General features: G+C 39.1%; 1 protein-coding gene across 1 annotated transcript in view; it reads left to right on the plus strand.

Annotated features, from left to right (window-relative positions):
- The window catches only part of LOC107100003 (vacuolar protein sorting-associated protein 13B-like), a gene marked incomplete at both ends in the record, with an annotated part of 299591 nt that overhangs the window by 260977 nt on the left and 22119 nt on the right, over window positions 1–16495 (plus strand). The window contains 3 exons of the mRNA XM_015398349.1: window positions 1793–1995; window positions 3011–3227; window positions 8537–8721. Coding sequence (XP_015253835.1) covers window positions 1793–1995; window positions 3011–3227; window positions 8537–8721 — 605 coding nt within the window. The remainder of the gene's footprint in view (window positions 1–1792; window positions 1996–3010; window positions 3228–8536; window positions 8722–16495) is intronic.

Raw genomic sequence — 16495 nt, forward strand, 5'->3', positions numbered from 1 at the left:
TAATAAAGACAATGACTTTCTGAGATTAATCATTAGATTTTTTCATTCAGGGAGTAGAGTTGGCCTTAAACAGCCGGAGAGAGCAGGCGGTGGTATGCAGCCCTGCATTTAAACCTGATTTACCAGAGTTTTTCAAAAGGTATTAATTTCAGTTCAATTCAGGTCAACTGAATTCAGTTCAGTTTATTTATAAAGCTCCAATACCCAACAGAGGTCATCTCAAGGTACCTTATAGAGTCAATTCAATCGGATCATCCAGTCAGATTGGTTTAAAGGTTTCTAAGGGAAACCAGCTGATTCCATCCAGTTATTGATTTTGCAGGATTCTGTCTTCATGGATTACCATCTAGAGTAAATATTCACTTTCTTTGTGCCATTGACTCTACAGCAATCCCTCACTGAGGATTGATGCACCTCGGATCTTGCCTAAAGCCTAAAGCTTAGCTGTGTGGTTTCTAAAATATTGTCTTTATTGGCTGCATGCTGGCTTATTTTGCAGTGCTGGTGCCTGACCTAGGGTTTGTCTATATCCCCCTGTACGTATGTGTGGATCCTCTCCAGGTAATCTGGCGTTCTTCCTCAGTCCTAAAACATGACTATTAACATAATGGGTGTAACTAAATTGCTGTACTGAGTAGGTGTGTCTGTATTTCTTATAATGGACTGGTGACCTTTCCAGGTTTTAGGTCACTCTGCTCTTTTGCCAAAAGCCTGCCTGAGATCACGGGGGGAGGAACCTTAAAGAACAAGGGATAGATGATGGAGGAATGTCAATATTTCTATTTGTCTTCAAAAGAATGAAGATGAGTAATTTTGAAATAACAGCTTTGACTTTCTGCCATGGGCTGAAGTCTTACTTCCTGTCTTCTGCAGCTGACAATCCTCTTTCATGTGCCCTCATATCATTTTCAAAACATCCCACTGACACTGAGATGAGCTAAGAATCAATCTCCCTCCTCAGAATACCTACTTCCACACTGAAGAGTGTTCTTGTCAGGAAGTTGAGTTTATTTCAGCCTTTCCAAGGATAATACACCTTCACATAAATTCTAATGTCTCTTTAAAGTTCTTTTCCGGAATCAACATTATATTTTTTTTATTTTTCATCTTTGAAAGGCTTTCTTATCCAAGATGTTTACATTAGTTAGATGTTTATATTGGTTTTTTTTCTTTCACACTTTATCTATTGAGGGAATCTCTTTCAAATCTGTCTTATATAGATTGCAAATGTATACCACAGCTTAAAGAAAGTAGATGTAAGCCTCTTTTTTCTTTTATTTCTTTTCCAAATCTGGATCCAGAGAAAAAAATGTTTATTTCGATATTACAAAGAAGCTAGGATGGTATTAGTCATCATTTTCCCAGTGGACTCATCAGTTTGTGTTTTTCTTGAGATGATAAGCTCTCCTCTGTTTGCAGCTTCACTCAGTTTCAGTCATTTCAACTAAAGCCTTCTCTTGTCTTTTTCTTTCTCTTTTTATGTCCTTCAGACTCCAGTTAAAAGAAGGTTTAGTTGCAAATTGTTTTTCTGCTGTCCTCATATTAGTACATGACATTTTTCATCCTGAAACGGTACAATCTAAAATGTGCATTAGTGGCACAGAGCTAATGCTGTAAGCTGTACAAATAAAGATTCTTGTTAAAACTTTTATTTTTTTCTTATCCAAATGAATGAACTTCTGTGTTTTTTTATTTTATGCATATGTTTCATCAGAAGTTAAAATCTGAGCTTTTAATTCTCTTCTACCCAAAATAGATTTTAGTAAATCTTGTCTCTCAATTTTCTCCTCAGACCAGCTTGAGTCTGCTTCCGTCCTCCTGACCTTGAAAGATGCGCTGGTGAAAACTGGACTGAGGGACCGGAGCCACGTGCTCCTGGGACCCTTTTCCTGCAGCAGCTCCATTGAAGCTCGGTGGTGTCGGCACAGCGGCAGCCCTGGACCAGAGCCCGGCCCTCCCAAACTGCTCCTGGACCTGAAGGGAGGTCTGCTGCAGGTTTGTGGGACTTCAGTTCATCTCCCTCAATCATTAGATTTATTTCCCAGCCCAGCTGCAGCTCCTGGAGGTCGGTGTTGGATCGTTGCCTCTGCACCTGGTAGAAAGTGAGAGCAATGAAGAGTCTTTCACTAAATGATAAATCTGAAATCATCTGCTATGTGTATTTATTTCATTTAGAGCTCCAGTGGAGACTACTTTAGCTCTAAGTCACCTCCTCTGGTTAAGTAGTGGAATATTTTAGATCTATTTATAGAGTGAAGTTATCTTATGCTCTTTTTTTCCCTCTTAGAAGTTGCATAATGCACACAGTGAAAAGTCCCCTTTCAATGTGACTAAATGTTCACATATTTTTCTTTAAGTAATATTCCACATTACTTCCACGGGGGGAACACCCTTGCTCATGTTCAGGTTTCCTTAATGCTTTTATTGCATGTCCATTAACAGGAAAATCACTTCCAACTCAGCACTTAATATGTAATCATACAATTACCTCTCCAAATGTTACAGTTTGTGCTGTTTTGATCAATCGCCACACCAAAACCACCGGAATTTCTTCCGATTTTTTGTTCTGTCTTTTAGGATAATGTTTCCAAAAAAACTCAAAGGGCTAAAAAAAAAAAATCCCCAAATTTTCCTGTTTTTTAGGAGTTTAGTTACAACCCACTCCTGCGAGTTACTAAGTGGTGGGCAAGCACGCAGGCAGCTGTGTGTGTGAAGTCGTTGACTCAAAGATTCCTAACCCTCGGTTCAAATCCCAGCCGCGTTCACGGAGCAAAGGAAGGGGAATGCCACGGGTGAACGGGGAGAACATCAGACTGTGTTGTGTAACCTGAAAGTGGAAATGTGGAGCCCAACCTCACTGCTTTACTGCTGGCTTTGGCAATGGAAGTGATAATCCACATTTTAGGAAAATAAATCAAAGTCAGGGTTATTCTGTTACTTTGATTTTTCAGGAGAACTTCCTTTCCTTTGTTCATTTCTGCTTTTATGTATTTTTCTTTCTTTCAAACAGGTTTTTTGGGGCCAGGAACATTTCAACTGTCTGATGCTGGTGGAGGAGCATCTCCGTAAATACCTCCATCTCCACAAAGAGGATTCCAACACTAGTTGGTCTAAAGGGAAGGCCTGTCATACCCAGCCTCCTCCCTCTCCGGTCGCTCCGTCTCCGAGGACAGAGCACAGCTCAGATGATCTGCGAACAGGAAACTTTCAATACATTCAGGACTCAGGTAAACATTCATACTGTAAACAGTCCAGATAGAGCGAAGGTATTCACTCTCCCTGATATCAACAGTCTTTTTGAGTGATTTTCAGTTTTTGAAAAATACAAAATTCATAAATGTAAAGCAGAAGGAAAAATTGGGCCATTCTAATATAATCTATGAAAACGATGGGTACATTGCAGTGGCATAATGGAAACACAAAATAATACAAGGGAATGAAAGTGACTCATTAAAAAGATTAGTAGATTAAAAAAAGGGGAACAAAAGTTTGGGTTTTTATCATCTTGTTCATCAGATGGAGGCTCTGGTGTAAAGCTGGGATCATGCGTCACACGGCACCTTGAATGATGCCAGAAAGTTCAAGTTTGGTTTCATCTGCCCAGGGCATCTTCTTTCCCCTGGTTCTTTATGGGGTCAAATAACTATCAAAAATGTGTGCATTTGTATGAATTTATAAAAGTCAATAAATGTAAATAAACTAATGATTTGCATTTGTTCTTCTCTGTCCAATCATACATAGATGGAATATCAGATGTTTCATCTGTGAGAATACAAATAACAAAGTTCCACCAACTGGTGAGCAGCTTCATCAGCTTTCATGCTCGGAGATTTATGATTTTTAATTGTAGATTGACAAAGTTCCAGCTTTGTAACTTGTATTTGTGTCCTCTAAACATTTTACACCTCATGTATGATTTAGAAACAAGGAACAAATGCAAACTCAAATTTATTTATTTTTATTAGCTGAGATTTAATCATTTAGCTTTTATTGACAGTTATCTCACCCCATAATTCACTCTCTTTGAACAATTTTCTGAGCATCTCTGATGCTCTCCTAGACTCACCAGCTCTCGTTGACCACCAGTTTTACATGATGGGTTGATTAGATTTTTACATATATGTTTTGTTTAAATCCGTGAATGTTGTTTTTAATCAAACCCTGATGTCTTTAAACTAATCCCCACCTCTCTGCCTCATCAATCGAATGTTTTCTAACAAACCACTGGGTCCATTTAGAGAGCAGATGTACTTCTGCTGACATTAAACTACATTCTGCTCAATCTACTAACAGGACCTTTACAGCCTACTGCTGACTTTGTTGCCATATACTAGCATTTTACAAAACCGTGTATTTGTTACCTTAATTTTTTCACTTCTTTGGAGTGGTATAAACTCTTACAGACTGTGATTGAAGGTAAATGTTCGCTAACAGCGGTTTAAGTTTCACACCTGCTCTAAGAGGTGATGTCCCTCCCTCTACATTTATTTCCAGGGGAACTTGTGGGATGAGGTGATAATCGTATGCCTTCCTCCAGCCAAGCAACTTTACCTGTTGTGTCACAAGCAAAGTAAAAAAATAAATATATTTATATTTTTTTCCTGTCAGATGTGACTGAAACCAATCAAGGCTTTATTGGTTGACCAATTATAGGAGAGATTCCAGCAATAACATCAGCTGTGATATTAGCATTGTAACGATGCTAACATTTTAAACTCGATATCTAACCCCAGGAAAATATTCAACACTCAATAACATTTTTGATATCATGGCGATAAGAAATGACACTCGGCTTTTTAAACCTGAACATTGAACAAAAGGATAACTGATGCTAGTTAAATAAAGGCTGATTTATGCTCAGAAACCAGGTCGTCTGCGTGTGTCACAGTCAATGCAAATGTGCCCCCCCTTCCACAAACACTCTGCTGCACCTCTCATAAATTGTAGGTGACCGCAGACAGTGCCGCAGACAGGAGGCCTCTGATTGGTCAAATCTACATCCGCCCTACACTATGCGTATTTCCTGTTTGCCACCTCATCAGCTTGTTTCTTTTGTATCACCGCCATTGCGGAAAACGACTCTTGAAGACGGACCAGCTGGAAGAGCGAGGTGCGCGAGAACGCTGGGACCCTTTTTCCACCTGGATCCCCGCTCTTTTTCATCGTCATCCCCTCAGTATTCGCACAAACTTGCCCCCACTTCCTCACCTCCTCAGCCGTATCTCGACCCACAGCTAGTTCCCGATTGTCCCTCTTGCGCTGTAGCGTGGAATAACATAGCGCAGACCACGCTTCAACATTAGGCATAATTCAAAGATATCTGAGACCAGCTCACTGCGACACACTGCTGCGGGAGGATAACCAGCCCTTAAGTGTGAAAATAAATGAAAAATATAACCCAATTTGACAATATTTCAAGGTTTTTTTCAGGTGTTAATCTTTGATTGTAGCAAAAACAGGCAAACAACACTAGTCTTTAATCACACCATGTCTAATTATTATTTTCTTCAGATCCAGGGTTTGAGTATTGATGCTTTTAGCAATCTTAGTCTTCATCCTTCATGCCTTGTTTGACAGACTGGTTAAAAAAGGCCTGAATTCCATCAATTTCATAACCAGTTTTCATAATCAGTATTCCTCAGAGACGAGGGACCAGAGAGCAGGATTTACAGCAGCTACCGTCGTTAGTTACTCCCTGTGTGTCACGCCTTTTAGCAAAGGTGTAACTTTGAGATGAAAGCTGGTGGGGACACTCTAAGGGTGGGGGCTGATGGACCTACAGTTACTCAACCCCAACACTTTCATTAGGTTTTTTGTATTTTCCAAAAATGAGCTCAAATATATATTTATTGAATGCTTTCCTATTGTTCACAACACAAGAGAACCATAATACACTGATATGTATAGATAGTTAGAGAGATGCCTTTTATTGCATTACATATACAGAGCTCAAAAATGTTTTTATTATTGTATTAAAAATAATGAACAGCTGATTCCGATGCCAAAATCATGCATCCCTAGAAATACCCTTTCAATTCCATCCATCCAGAAAAATATGGATATGCTGCATTTTGAATATAGCATAGCATATTTTTTTCTTGTAAACTTTCTGGTAAACTTGGAAATATATTTTAGTGCATGTTGCATATCCCAGTAAATCTGTTTCACCTTTAAATCTGCAGCTCTACCTACTTCTCTCTGTGCTCTGTTTAGAAAGATTTATGAACCTATTTACTAATATAATGATGCCAGAAACAAAAAATCAAGATATGTAGAAGCTCTGCAGTCTGATTCTTTCTATACAATAAGAAAACATTAGTTAATTTTAACCTGTAGCCCGGAGTCATGGTCCTCTGAGAAGCCAAGTTGTGATACCAACTTTTATAAATGTATAATCTGTTGCCATTTTTAGCTGAAAAAGCTCCATACTGTATGTCAATCGAACAGAGTTTTCGGTGGCATCTCAAACTTTTTTTACCCAACCCATCTTTTAACTTTTACCTAAACATGGAAGTATCTGCCAGTTAAAACTCACTGAGTGCTGCTGTGTGTCTCTCCTCCAACCACGCAGCTACTCTCTAAGCAGTGAAATGCGACCGCAAATCAGATGTCTCAAAGTGACACATCCGATGATGTCACGCCGAGATGCGGGACACGGGAGCAGCAGGAGAGAGGAAGAAATAAAAACACTGACTCAAAACGCTCTGAACACAGATAGCTGCACCCAACTGTTACCTGTGGCTAAAGTAAATGAGCAGAAAGGGGAAAACAGCAGGAATTATCGGTGGGGACATGTCCAAACCAGTCCTTCAGAAAGTTCCGTCTGTGCATTTTAGAAGGTATCCTGCCTTGTTCAAGAGTCAGAATTAAGTTAATACGGCAGCATCCATTCACCTTTATGTATAAAAGTCCAAAACAAAAAATATAAAAACATTTAAAGGAACTTTAATTGAAACTTAAAGCAAAGAAGTTAAAAGGCACTAAAGATGCACATCAGCTTAAAACTGAGTTGGATCAAAGGTCTCTGTTAAAAGAAGTTTCATCAGGCATGTCCGCCTGTTTCCACTCTAAGTAACTTTGTGTTTATTCCTGATCTTTGTGCTTTGTGTTGCACACACAGACAGACACTCACATCAACATACACAGAGGATCAAACTTCTCTCTGGCTGAAGACCAGCCATCCACTCTGTCAGCTGTGGTTGAGTCTTTGTTTGTTGCACTGTTCCTCTGCGCTTTGATGCATTTAATATTCTGGCTGAGGCAGGAGAACTTACAGTGGTGAACTGGAACCGAGAGGACAGTCTGTCTGCAACATGTTGTCAACAGTGAGAAAAGTCAGTGCCCCCGAAGTGCAGAGACGGGCTATTGGTCCCCCAGGACCCCATTCAAAGATGGCTGGGTTTCATGAACCAAGCAGAGGCGGTTGGAGGAGATGGGGGAGCAAACCAAACTAACAGTAAAACCTTGTTGTTTTTTTCTTTCATCAACATTTTTTAACTAGTGTGAAGTTTCCAGCGAAAAGGCCTGAAGGGTTTGACATGTAGAGGGAAGTTAGCGAGGAGCAGAGGGGGGGTTTCCACCCCAGGGGTCAGACAAAGCAGCAGTTCCCTGTTTGCCTTTATCCCTTTTCCCTGAATAAACACGAGTCCCAAACAGCAGCTTAGAAGAAAGTCAAACATCACTCCAAAGTTTAGGTGCTGTGACATCCAGCTATCGCAGGTGCTGGGCACAGTTTAACCAGCAGATGTTTGCAGAAACGCAGAAATGTTTACTAAGGTGCTTTGTTTACGCAGACTTTCTGACACACGTAAACATTTTAGAAAATGCAGGAACAGGGTCTCCAGATTTCTGTTTTTTCTTTTGCTGCACTGTGCAATAGTCTCTAAAAATCACTGGAAATAGCAGGAAATGTCAAAACTGGAAGTCCAAATATGGTATTTAAGATCTTTGCATTTCAAATATTAATTAAAGTTTAAAAAGGATGCACGGCCCTTTAAGACCACGTCACGCCCCTCTACCAGGCAGACTCAGGGAACGACCATAATCATCTGTAAAGATTATTGTCATCCTGAGGAATGAACCAAGTTTGGGGAAAAAAAACGTTTCCAGATTGTTTAAATGCTGGGTTCTGGTTATTCTGATAAAAATCCTAACATAAATAAACCAGCCCCTGTTTGTCCAACTCCTGTAGAATGTCGTTGAATTTGTGTTCTGATGTCATTTAAACAAAATATTGTAGATTTCTTTTCTTGACTCTGTGAAACTTGTTAGATCGGATGTTTTCTTGTATAATTTGGAACCCATCTGTGTTTTCTAACCGTTTTTCTCTAAAATTCTTTTCCACTTAATCATTAATAAGTTCTTTAGTGAGTCTTTGAGAAAAAGCAAAAGGATTGAAGTCATGGCGGACTTGTTGCACCCCCAGATTTTCCTTTTTTTCCCCCTTTTTTATGATTAAATATTTCCTTTTTGTTTTTTTAAATCTCCTTGTTTGTCCTGGCACCATAACTTTGTGTAATTGTCGCAATTCTTTCAGGATCCCAGAAACTGCCAGGAGCCAATGAGGTGGTGTTTTACAGTGAGACGGAGGACAGCCCTGGGGTGATGCTGTGGAGGTACCCTGAACCTCGTGTCCTCACCTTCGTCAGGATCACACCTATTCCCTTCAACACCACAGAAGACCCGGACATAAGTACAGCTTATTTAGGAGACGTCCTACAGGTAGTCTGAGTTCACATGCTTCTTTGTTTCTGCTCTTCACGTGAACCCCGTTTTATGGAGGGAATTTTGTTCCATTATTGTTGCAAGCAAAGAATCTGTTTTGTAAATAGACAAAAGAAACAAAAACCTGTAATCCAGAAATGAAACTTTAAAAAACATTTTAATAACTTAGATTTTGTTTTTCAAAAGAAATTTACATTCATTTGTTATATTTTTTTTTATTTCAAGTTGTTGTTTTTTGTCTATTTTTGCAGTTTTCAGATAAAATTTTTCAAATTATTGTTTCTTTATTTTTTTTTTTACAGTTATATATTTTTTTTCTCAATGTCTTTTTCTGAGAGAGAGTTTAAGAATTGTTTTCTTTTCCAGTATAATTTTTTCCAGATCCCCTTCTCTAAGCTTTTAGGGGCGGGTTTTCCTCTGGAGTGAGGAATGAAGACACATTTCTATTGGTTTGCTGGACCTTAGCAACAGCATTTTTATTGAGCTTGAAGAAAATGTTATCTGTGAAACAAAATTTAAAAATAATTAAATTTGTAAAACTCAATCAGTGAAACAGAAACTTGAAAAAAAATTTGCATATTTCTTAAAAAAGCAAAATAAAAATGTAAACACATTTCCAAAAATAAAAACCGGAGATTTTTATGAAAAAAAAAACATTCTAAGAAAACCGCAAATTTCCTTTCAAAATGTTTTTGATAACAATTAATTTCAGTTTCATCTCTGGATTTTTTATTTCAATTTGCTAATTTTTATTTATTTTTTTTGCTTGCAACAATAATGGAACAAAACTCACTCCGTAGAGTTTAATTTTGATGGCAATCCCTCAACAAAGCAACGCCAGCGACATCTGAAGCGGCTACATGTAGCATGTATATATTTATTGCTTAGGTTGTATTGGGATTTTTTTTACAGATGTAAGATGAGAAGAGAATCCACATATCCTCTGTCCCAGATCCCTGCCTAACATCACCTGCACTGAAAGAGAAGTAAACGGTTTTAGATCTGGGCTCTGTGCCACTGTGATTCCCTTGTCAGGAGTCGTGTTACTGAACGACCCAGACCTCTGCTGTCTCTCCAAACTTGTAATACACGCTCAGACAGCTGTGGAAGTCATTCCATGCTCTGGTGTGAATAGCCAGGTGCCTCCAACCCTAGATGAGGTTATATTTTGGCAGTTTGTCGCAGCTACTGAGCCTGCAGGGCCTCGGTGGGGGTTAGAACATCCTTCTTCTTTTTTTCCCCTCTCCTATCACTCATCTCCTGTCTCTCTATCCACTGCCTCGCTGCCCAAATAATTGCTTTAAATAAAGGATGGATCCCATTTTCTTCTTTTAAACTTCTCCCAGTGTTTTTTTTTCTGCTGAAGCCAAACACCAGGCTGTCATAGCAACAGTAAGACATGTTTCTTATAACCTTCCAGTTTAGTGATTGTCTTTCTTACCTTTGCACTGACTGTAAATCATGTTTTCCAAGCTGATGAATGACATCCTTGTTGATAGATGAATGTAGCTGTTATTGCTGAATTTAGATTTATTTTAAAAGAAGCAGCTGCAAACCAAACTATTCCTCAACATCTGGATTTTTGCGATATGAGACAAGAATTCAGTAAAAATGTGTTTAAAAAATAATTAGGTCATAAAAAGCTGCAGAAATTACAGTTTCAAACGTATTCGTTCTTTTTTATTTATTGTGATTAATATTTGTAATAATAATTACAGAACGGCTTGAATTTCAGTTGGTTTAGAGCTATTTTTACATTACATGATCATTCCTTAATGTTAACTCACATCCCCCTCATTCATACCCCCCCTGCTCTCCATCACCGCTTATCTCCCCCCTTCATTCTTTCGGACTCCCACAGCGGTTCCACCTACAGTGCAGATGTTCGCTCTGTTTATGCGCGCCGGCCCTGGAGAGACAGGACATTGGAAGGTGCTGCAGCTGTGTGACTCTCCAGCGAGGCCCCCACAGCTGTAAAGGCTGCAGTGAGCAAAACACTAAAGCCTCTCGCTGATTGGCCACATATTGAGTTACAGTGAGGAATGGATGTGTTTAGAAGTGGGAGGCCTAGAAGATGTAGTTAAAGACGGTAAGGATAAGATCAGGTCGGGGAATGAGAGTTGATCAGAGAAAGGAAGCGCTGGAGATGATGATCTATTCAGGAGGGGAGAATATATCCTTATTTGTCGTCCTCTTCGGTGATATAAAAAAAAGAAAACGGATTAAATCTGAGTTTGTCTCTTCTGGCTGATGATCTGTTTTGTAGAAACTTAACCGTACACACAAAAAAAGCCCCTTCCGCAACATCAAAACAATACGTGGTGCCAATCTTTCATTATTTACTCCAGCGTTTGTTTATACTCAGAGCTCATGCCTCTAACTGCCACTACGGTTAACCTAAGTAACATTTTGCTTTGGGTGTCCACACAACAGCGGCAAGACTGGAAACAGAGTTTGATTAACATGTGGTTCCCATATCTCTCTTTTCTTGTCATCTGTCAAAGCATTATCGCATGTGACAGGACTGTTAAAAGGAATCAGGTAATGGGAGTGTAAATGGTACGGTGCTGAAAAGATGACACTCCAGGCAAAATGCTATTACTGGAACTACTTTATAGGGGAATTAGGAGCAGATATTTGCAAGATTTTTTGGAGGAAAAGGAAACATTAACAAAGAAGGAAAATCAGCATTTATTTTATTTTATCTGTACCATCTTTGCAAGGAATCAAGCCATTTGTTTAAGATGCTTCATTTGTTATAAATCAGAAAGTATTTAAATAGAACTTTTATTATGAAAAACAATTTGGCTGAGCTTTTAAACAAAGTGATGCATGACAAGAAATCTGTCAAGACTCAGTATACAAGCAGAAAGACAGCATGATATCTCATAATTTGTTTATTGAAAGTAACGGATCAGCAGTGGGTAGCGAGGGTGTCTAAGGCAGGAACCTCTGTGGGAAGAGAACACACTATGAACTATGAACATGTGAGTCACTAACCAGGTTTAAAGTTCAGTCTGTGCCCAGAGGAAGAGGTTGGTTCCAGCCGGTCGGCTGCCAGCAACACGCAGTGGACGCTGCCCAGAGATTCCCAAACGTTGAGGCTGGGAAAGAGGCAGGAGATCAAATCCGAGCAGATGAAGAAAGGCAGGATAATCTAGAGGGTAAAAAGGCTGAATTCTACAGGAGTCCGAAGACAGGTCAGGCAAACAGATCAGGACGGCAACAGGGAGGTTCAGAGGTCCAAAGGCAGAACAGTTAGGGATCAGGCAATCAGAACAAGATCAGGTACGCAAGAAAACTCTCATCAAAGGCTCAGATAATCTGCCACTGATGACTAGTTGAATGCTGATTAAATAGAGGCTGAAGCAGGTGAAAGAGATGAGCGACAAAGAGAAACTTGGCAGAGCTTGGCAGGTAAATGGAATAAACAATCAAGCCAATTATCAGCCCCAAGATCATGACAAAATGATTTATAGTTTTATTGATTTGTAACATTTTTATATACATCCATCCATCGGGTTAAAATACCTTGACCTTTCCTAAGTCCTTTGCAGAAAAACTAATTTTAAGTTACCAAATCTGAAATGTGTGGCGTCCATTTTGCTTCTGCCCGCCGTATTTGGGTGTTTACCTCATCCTGCTGCCACCAGCCTGTTTTGCTGTATGGATTTTTTTTTCTCCCATTTATAATACAAAGACAATGGCAAACCTGATCAAATGTTTCATTTTTGAGTAATATTTCAATAAGATAAGATAAAGTATCATATTACTATCTTATAACTACATTCTGAGCTCATGCCTTTTCTGCAAACTTAACCTGTTAACTGTAAAAATCGCCCAAAAATAAGTACTTTAAAACACCTTAAAAAGCAAATATTGAATCTGCTGCTGCTCTTTAACCCTTGTTTTGCATCCAAACTGCCATATAATACATTATAATGGTAGACAACAGCCTTATTGTGACAGAATGAGATTTGAAGGCCTATGTTCTATGGACGGGGCGGGGAAAGTTATTGGGTTAAAAGAACTGGACTTGTTCTTGCCTCACTGTAAGACTTAGGCACTAGGGGTGCTAGGCCTGTTACGTCCAGTTAAATGACCCTGAAAGCCCCTAGCAACACTATAGTGTTGTAAAACTGAAAAGTCTCCCTCAGTCTTTTGGAATCTGCTAGCAGACCGCTTTGGAGCAGCACATTGAGAAGTTATGAAGTTCCTGGTAAATACAAAACCCCATTCTTCCCTCAACCATTAGAGAACCAGAAATATGTGTTGCTTAGGTGAGGGTTAGATCTGTTTTGTTGGTTACAACCAAAGTTTAAAGTTAGCTCTCCTTTCTGCTGTAAAGTGTCACATGACCCATTCAGTGATGGATCCAACCCTCTCAGGTTACATAGGGGGAGACTGAGAAAAGCAGCCTCTGTGGAGCATCATTAAGCACCTAGTGCTGAAAACGGACCTGAGAAATCATTAAATGAGCCTCAAATTAATCAACATTTAAGCAGTGTTGCTTTAAGTGTTTAATTTTCCTTACAGTTCTTCAAATTCCAGGTTAAAGTTCTTGAGATTTTCTAAATGATATTTGATTCTTTGTGTTTTAGAATTAATAAAGGTATTAATAAAGATTTTAGATGCTTCAGGATTTTGCTCCAATATATTTTCATGTGTTTAACTTCATCTCTGTGCAGAGAGGTATCCTGAATAGAAAGACTCAGAAATTCAAAGGCCAATAAAATCATCATATGGCCATTAGAAGGTGGAAACTCTTAGATGTGAAGAGATGGAAACTGCAAAGGTAGGGAAAGGGATGAAACCTGTAAAAAAGAGAGAGAGGACGTAAGCCGTAAACTGTCTGGTCACTTTCCGTCTAAAGAGAGCATGTTTTACTGTATTTATTATAAGTGGAGTCAGGGGGACCGCACCATTCAGCCTCCTCTTCACCTGTTTTTCTCTTCTTTTTCTGCCTCTTTGTTGCAGTTCTCTCAGCCATGTGAAATAGATGGGGGCTGGGGGGGGCTCCTTGCCTCGCTGCTTGCTTGTCCCCAGAGCAGATCATATTAACATTTTATAAAATCAAGATTTCCTGCATTTAAATAGTTGTGGTTTTCCAACTGGTTCCAGTATCTCGAAGGAGAAATTCAAACCACCTTCCATTACTCAAACCCAAATTGTTGCCCATGGTTTTCTATTTTTTATTTTTTTTTGTATACAGTATAAAAGGAGAAATATTATTGTGTGCTTGTTGGGTTCAGATAAAACCAACAGATTTACAGGTTTCCACCTGTTCCTGCTCTCTGAGTGTTTAGCAAAGAGTCTAAGATGGTTTCATGTTATCATCCAGAATTATTCAAAATACTCTGACTTTTAAAGTCATAGGGAAATTACTGTTCCAACCGTTGCATTTAGAAATTCTCCCGGGTGCCGCACGACTTTACACAAGTGAATAAAGTGAATGTGATTGGTCGTTTATCAAGGGGGCGGGATTGTTGTGGCGGAAGGTTCACAAGCAAGTCTGATTGTAGCCGGTTTGTTGGAAGTGGCGGATCTAGGGGGTGGCTACTTGGGCTACAGCCCCGGATGTTTCCCCTAGAGCCCCCAATCAAACTGATCTGAGTAAAATGTGCAGTACTGGAATTCACCAGATAGTGGCAGCATGCGCAGGGAAGCAGACTGCAGCATTCCTGTGCAGAAGAAGAAGAGATCCCGCTGTGTCATTGCAGCCAGAGAGGCGGATCTGGCCGATGTGACCATTTTCACGGCGCTTCTGAGCATTTCTCAGTAAAAACAGCTCAAATAATCACATCAAGGTTGTAACATTCAGTTTAATCAGCAGCTCCTGTTTACAAAATTGTAAAATAAATAAATAGACAGGTCCTTTTTAAGCTGTTTTGTTCTGTTTTTTTAAACGTCAAGAGAATCTGTCTTTTTGCAAGTTCTGTCACTTAAGCCTGAAAGAAAAAAAGTCAGTCACCAAACACGGTTTTCCAGCACGTAGTGTGTATTTATAATTCTTTACTGGTTATATAAGAGGAAACTGGCTGATAGCAGGGCACAGAAATGTGTTCCTGAAAAGATGGAAGTGTAGACTTTCTAGTAAATCCCGTTCTAATGTAAAATATGACAGATTACTGGATTAAAGAAATTAGTAGTATATTACATGCATTTCCATAATTTGCACACAATTGCTCTTTATTTCTCAAAGATTTGGGAGAAAGAGAGGAGAGAATGGATATTTCAGCTGCATAAAATAAGAAAAGAAAAAATAAATTTAAAGAAAGTATTTTTTTTATAGAAATTTTCTAAATTTTGGGAAAAAATACAGTATGAATTGGAATTATGGGTTATGATTAACTGACTGAACATTACGTACGTAACGTGCCTGCAGCGTGCAAGACGTCACACCCAGATAATGTTCTTTATGAGCCTATTGTTGTGTCGTTGCACCACTGTGTTAAAGCCAGAATGATTTGACATTTAAATATGATTTCCCTACGACTTTAAGACTTCAATGCACTTTAGGTCTTGTTCTGCAGCTGCTTCTACAGTCCCACAACATTTAGCCCCAACGACACTGAAGCAAACTTATTATCCATGTCACTTTAGTAAAAACAGATCGAAGCAGAATGAGCGCGGTGGTATTAAAGCCAAAATAACTATTATTTCAGAAGGACAGTCCTCAAACATTTGAAAAAATAAGACTTGTGGTTAATTTGATTCTTAGTTTCTACACCTCATCCACCAAAAACTCTGCTTCTTTTTTCGTTTCCACTTTGGCTTCAAGGAGGGGAAATAAAAAAAAAAATCTAAAATAAAAATAATAGCTTGAGGATCTCAGCATGGGCTCGTTTTTGATTTTCCACCCTGATTAATGTTAACATATATCAGGCCATAAGAGACAGCAAAACCGGAGTCATATTCAGAGCTATTTTCATTGCATTTGCTGGATAAACATTTGCTCAAGACAATGTCAATTCAATTTGTCTTTGAGCTGATAAGAGGTAGTTTGCTGCGGGTTTTTATTTTAGGCATATAGGCATCAGCGAAATAACATAATAGCGGCGTTGATGTTGTTAATAAAAATAATGGCACACGATGCAGCGGTTGTCAGCGGCCGCGGTCTTAGGGAGAGCCGAGGGAGTCTTCAGTTGCAGAAACATTTTTTTGAAATTTAGCAGCCATCACAGTTTGGCCAAACTCAGGACTTGAAATAATTTCTTTCTGTTGTGTATTTGCTTTAGAGCGCCTGCCTTTAGTTAACCTTCTGAGAAACTGGAATCGTTCAAACCCATCCAGAAAAATAAATCTCAGCAGAGTGGTTGGTTGTAGTTAATTTTTTTTTTCCTAAACAGATCTCGCTGTCAGGGATGGGAAGATTTATATAAGCTGCCAACACTTCTGAATCTAAAAATATTTGTAAACAGTTTGGAATATTTAACTACTTAAAATTTCCTCAACATAGTTTCGGAGGCCTTTGAACATTTAAACATTTCAGACGTTACTTTGACTGATACTTTGCCCAAGGCCTAGCTGCCAGGATCGCTTTGATGGATGTTTGAGGAAAACACAGATTGGACTCATCCAGCTGGGCGAATGTCAGACATTCAGCCTTGCATATTGTTTTTCAGATAAGGTACACAACAGGTGAAACAGATGAGGGATAATGAGAAACTGGGCGGAGCTTGGCAAGTGATTAGAATGAGCCATCAAGCCAGACATCAGTGCTGAGATCATGACAGAATGATACATGGTTTTGATGATTCGTAACATTTTT

Source organism: Cyprinodon variegatus, unplaced genomic scaffold (assembly GCF_000732505.1).
Source record: "Cyprinodon variegatus isolate N-32 unplaced genomic scaffold, C_variegatus-1.0 Scaffold929, whole genome shotgun sequence".
Lineage (NCBI taxonomy): Eukaryota > Metazoa > Chordata > Actinopteri > Cyprinodontiformes > Cyprinodontidae > Cyprinodon > Cyprinodon variegatus.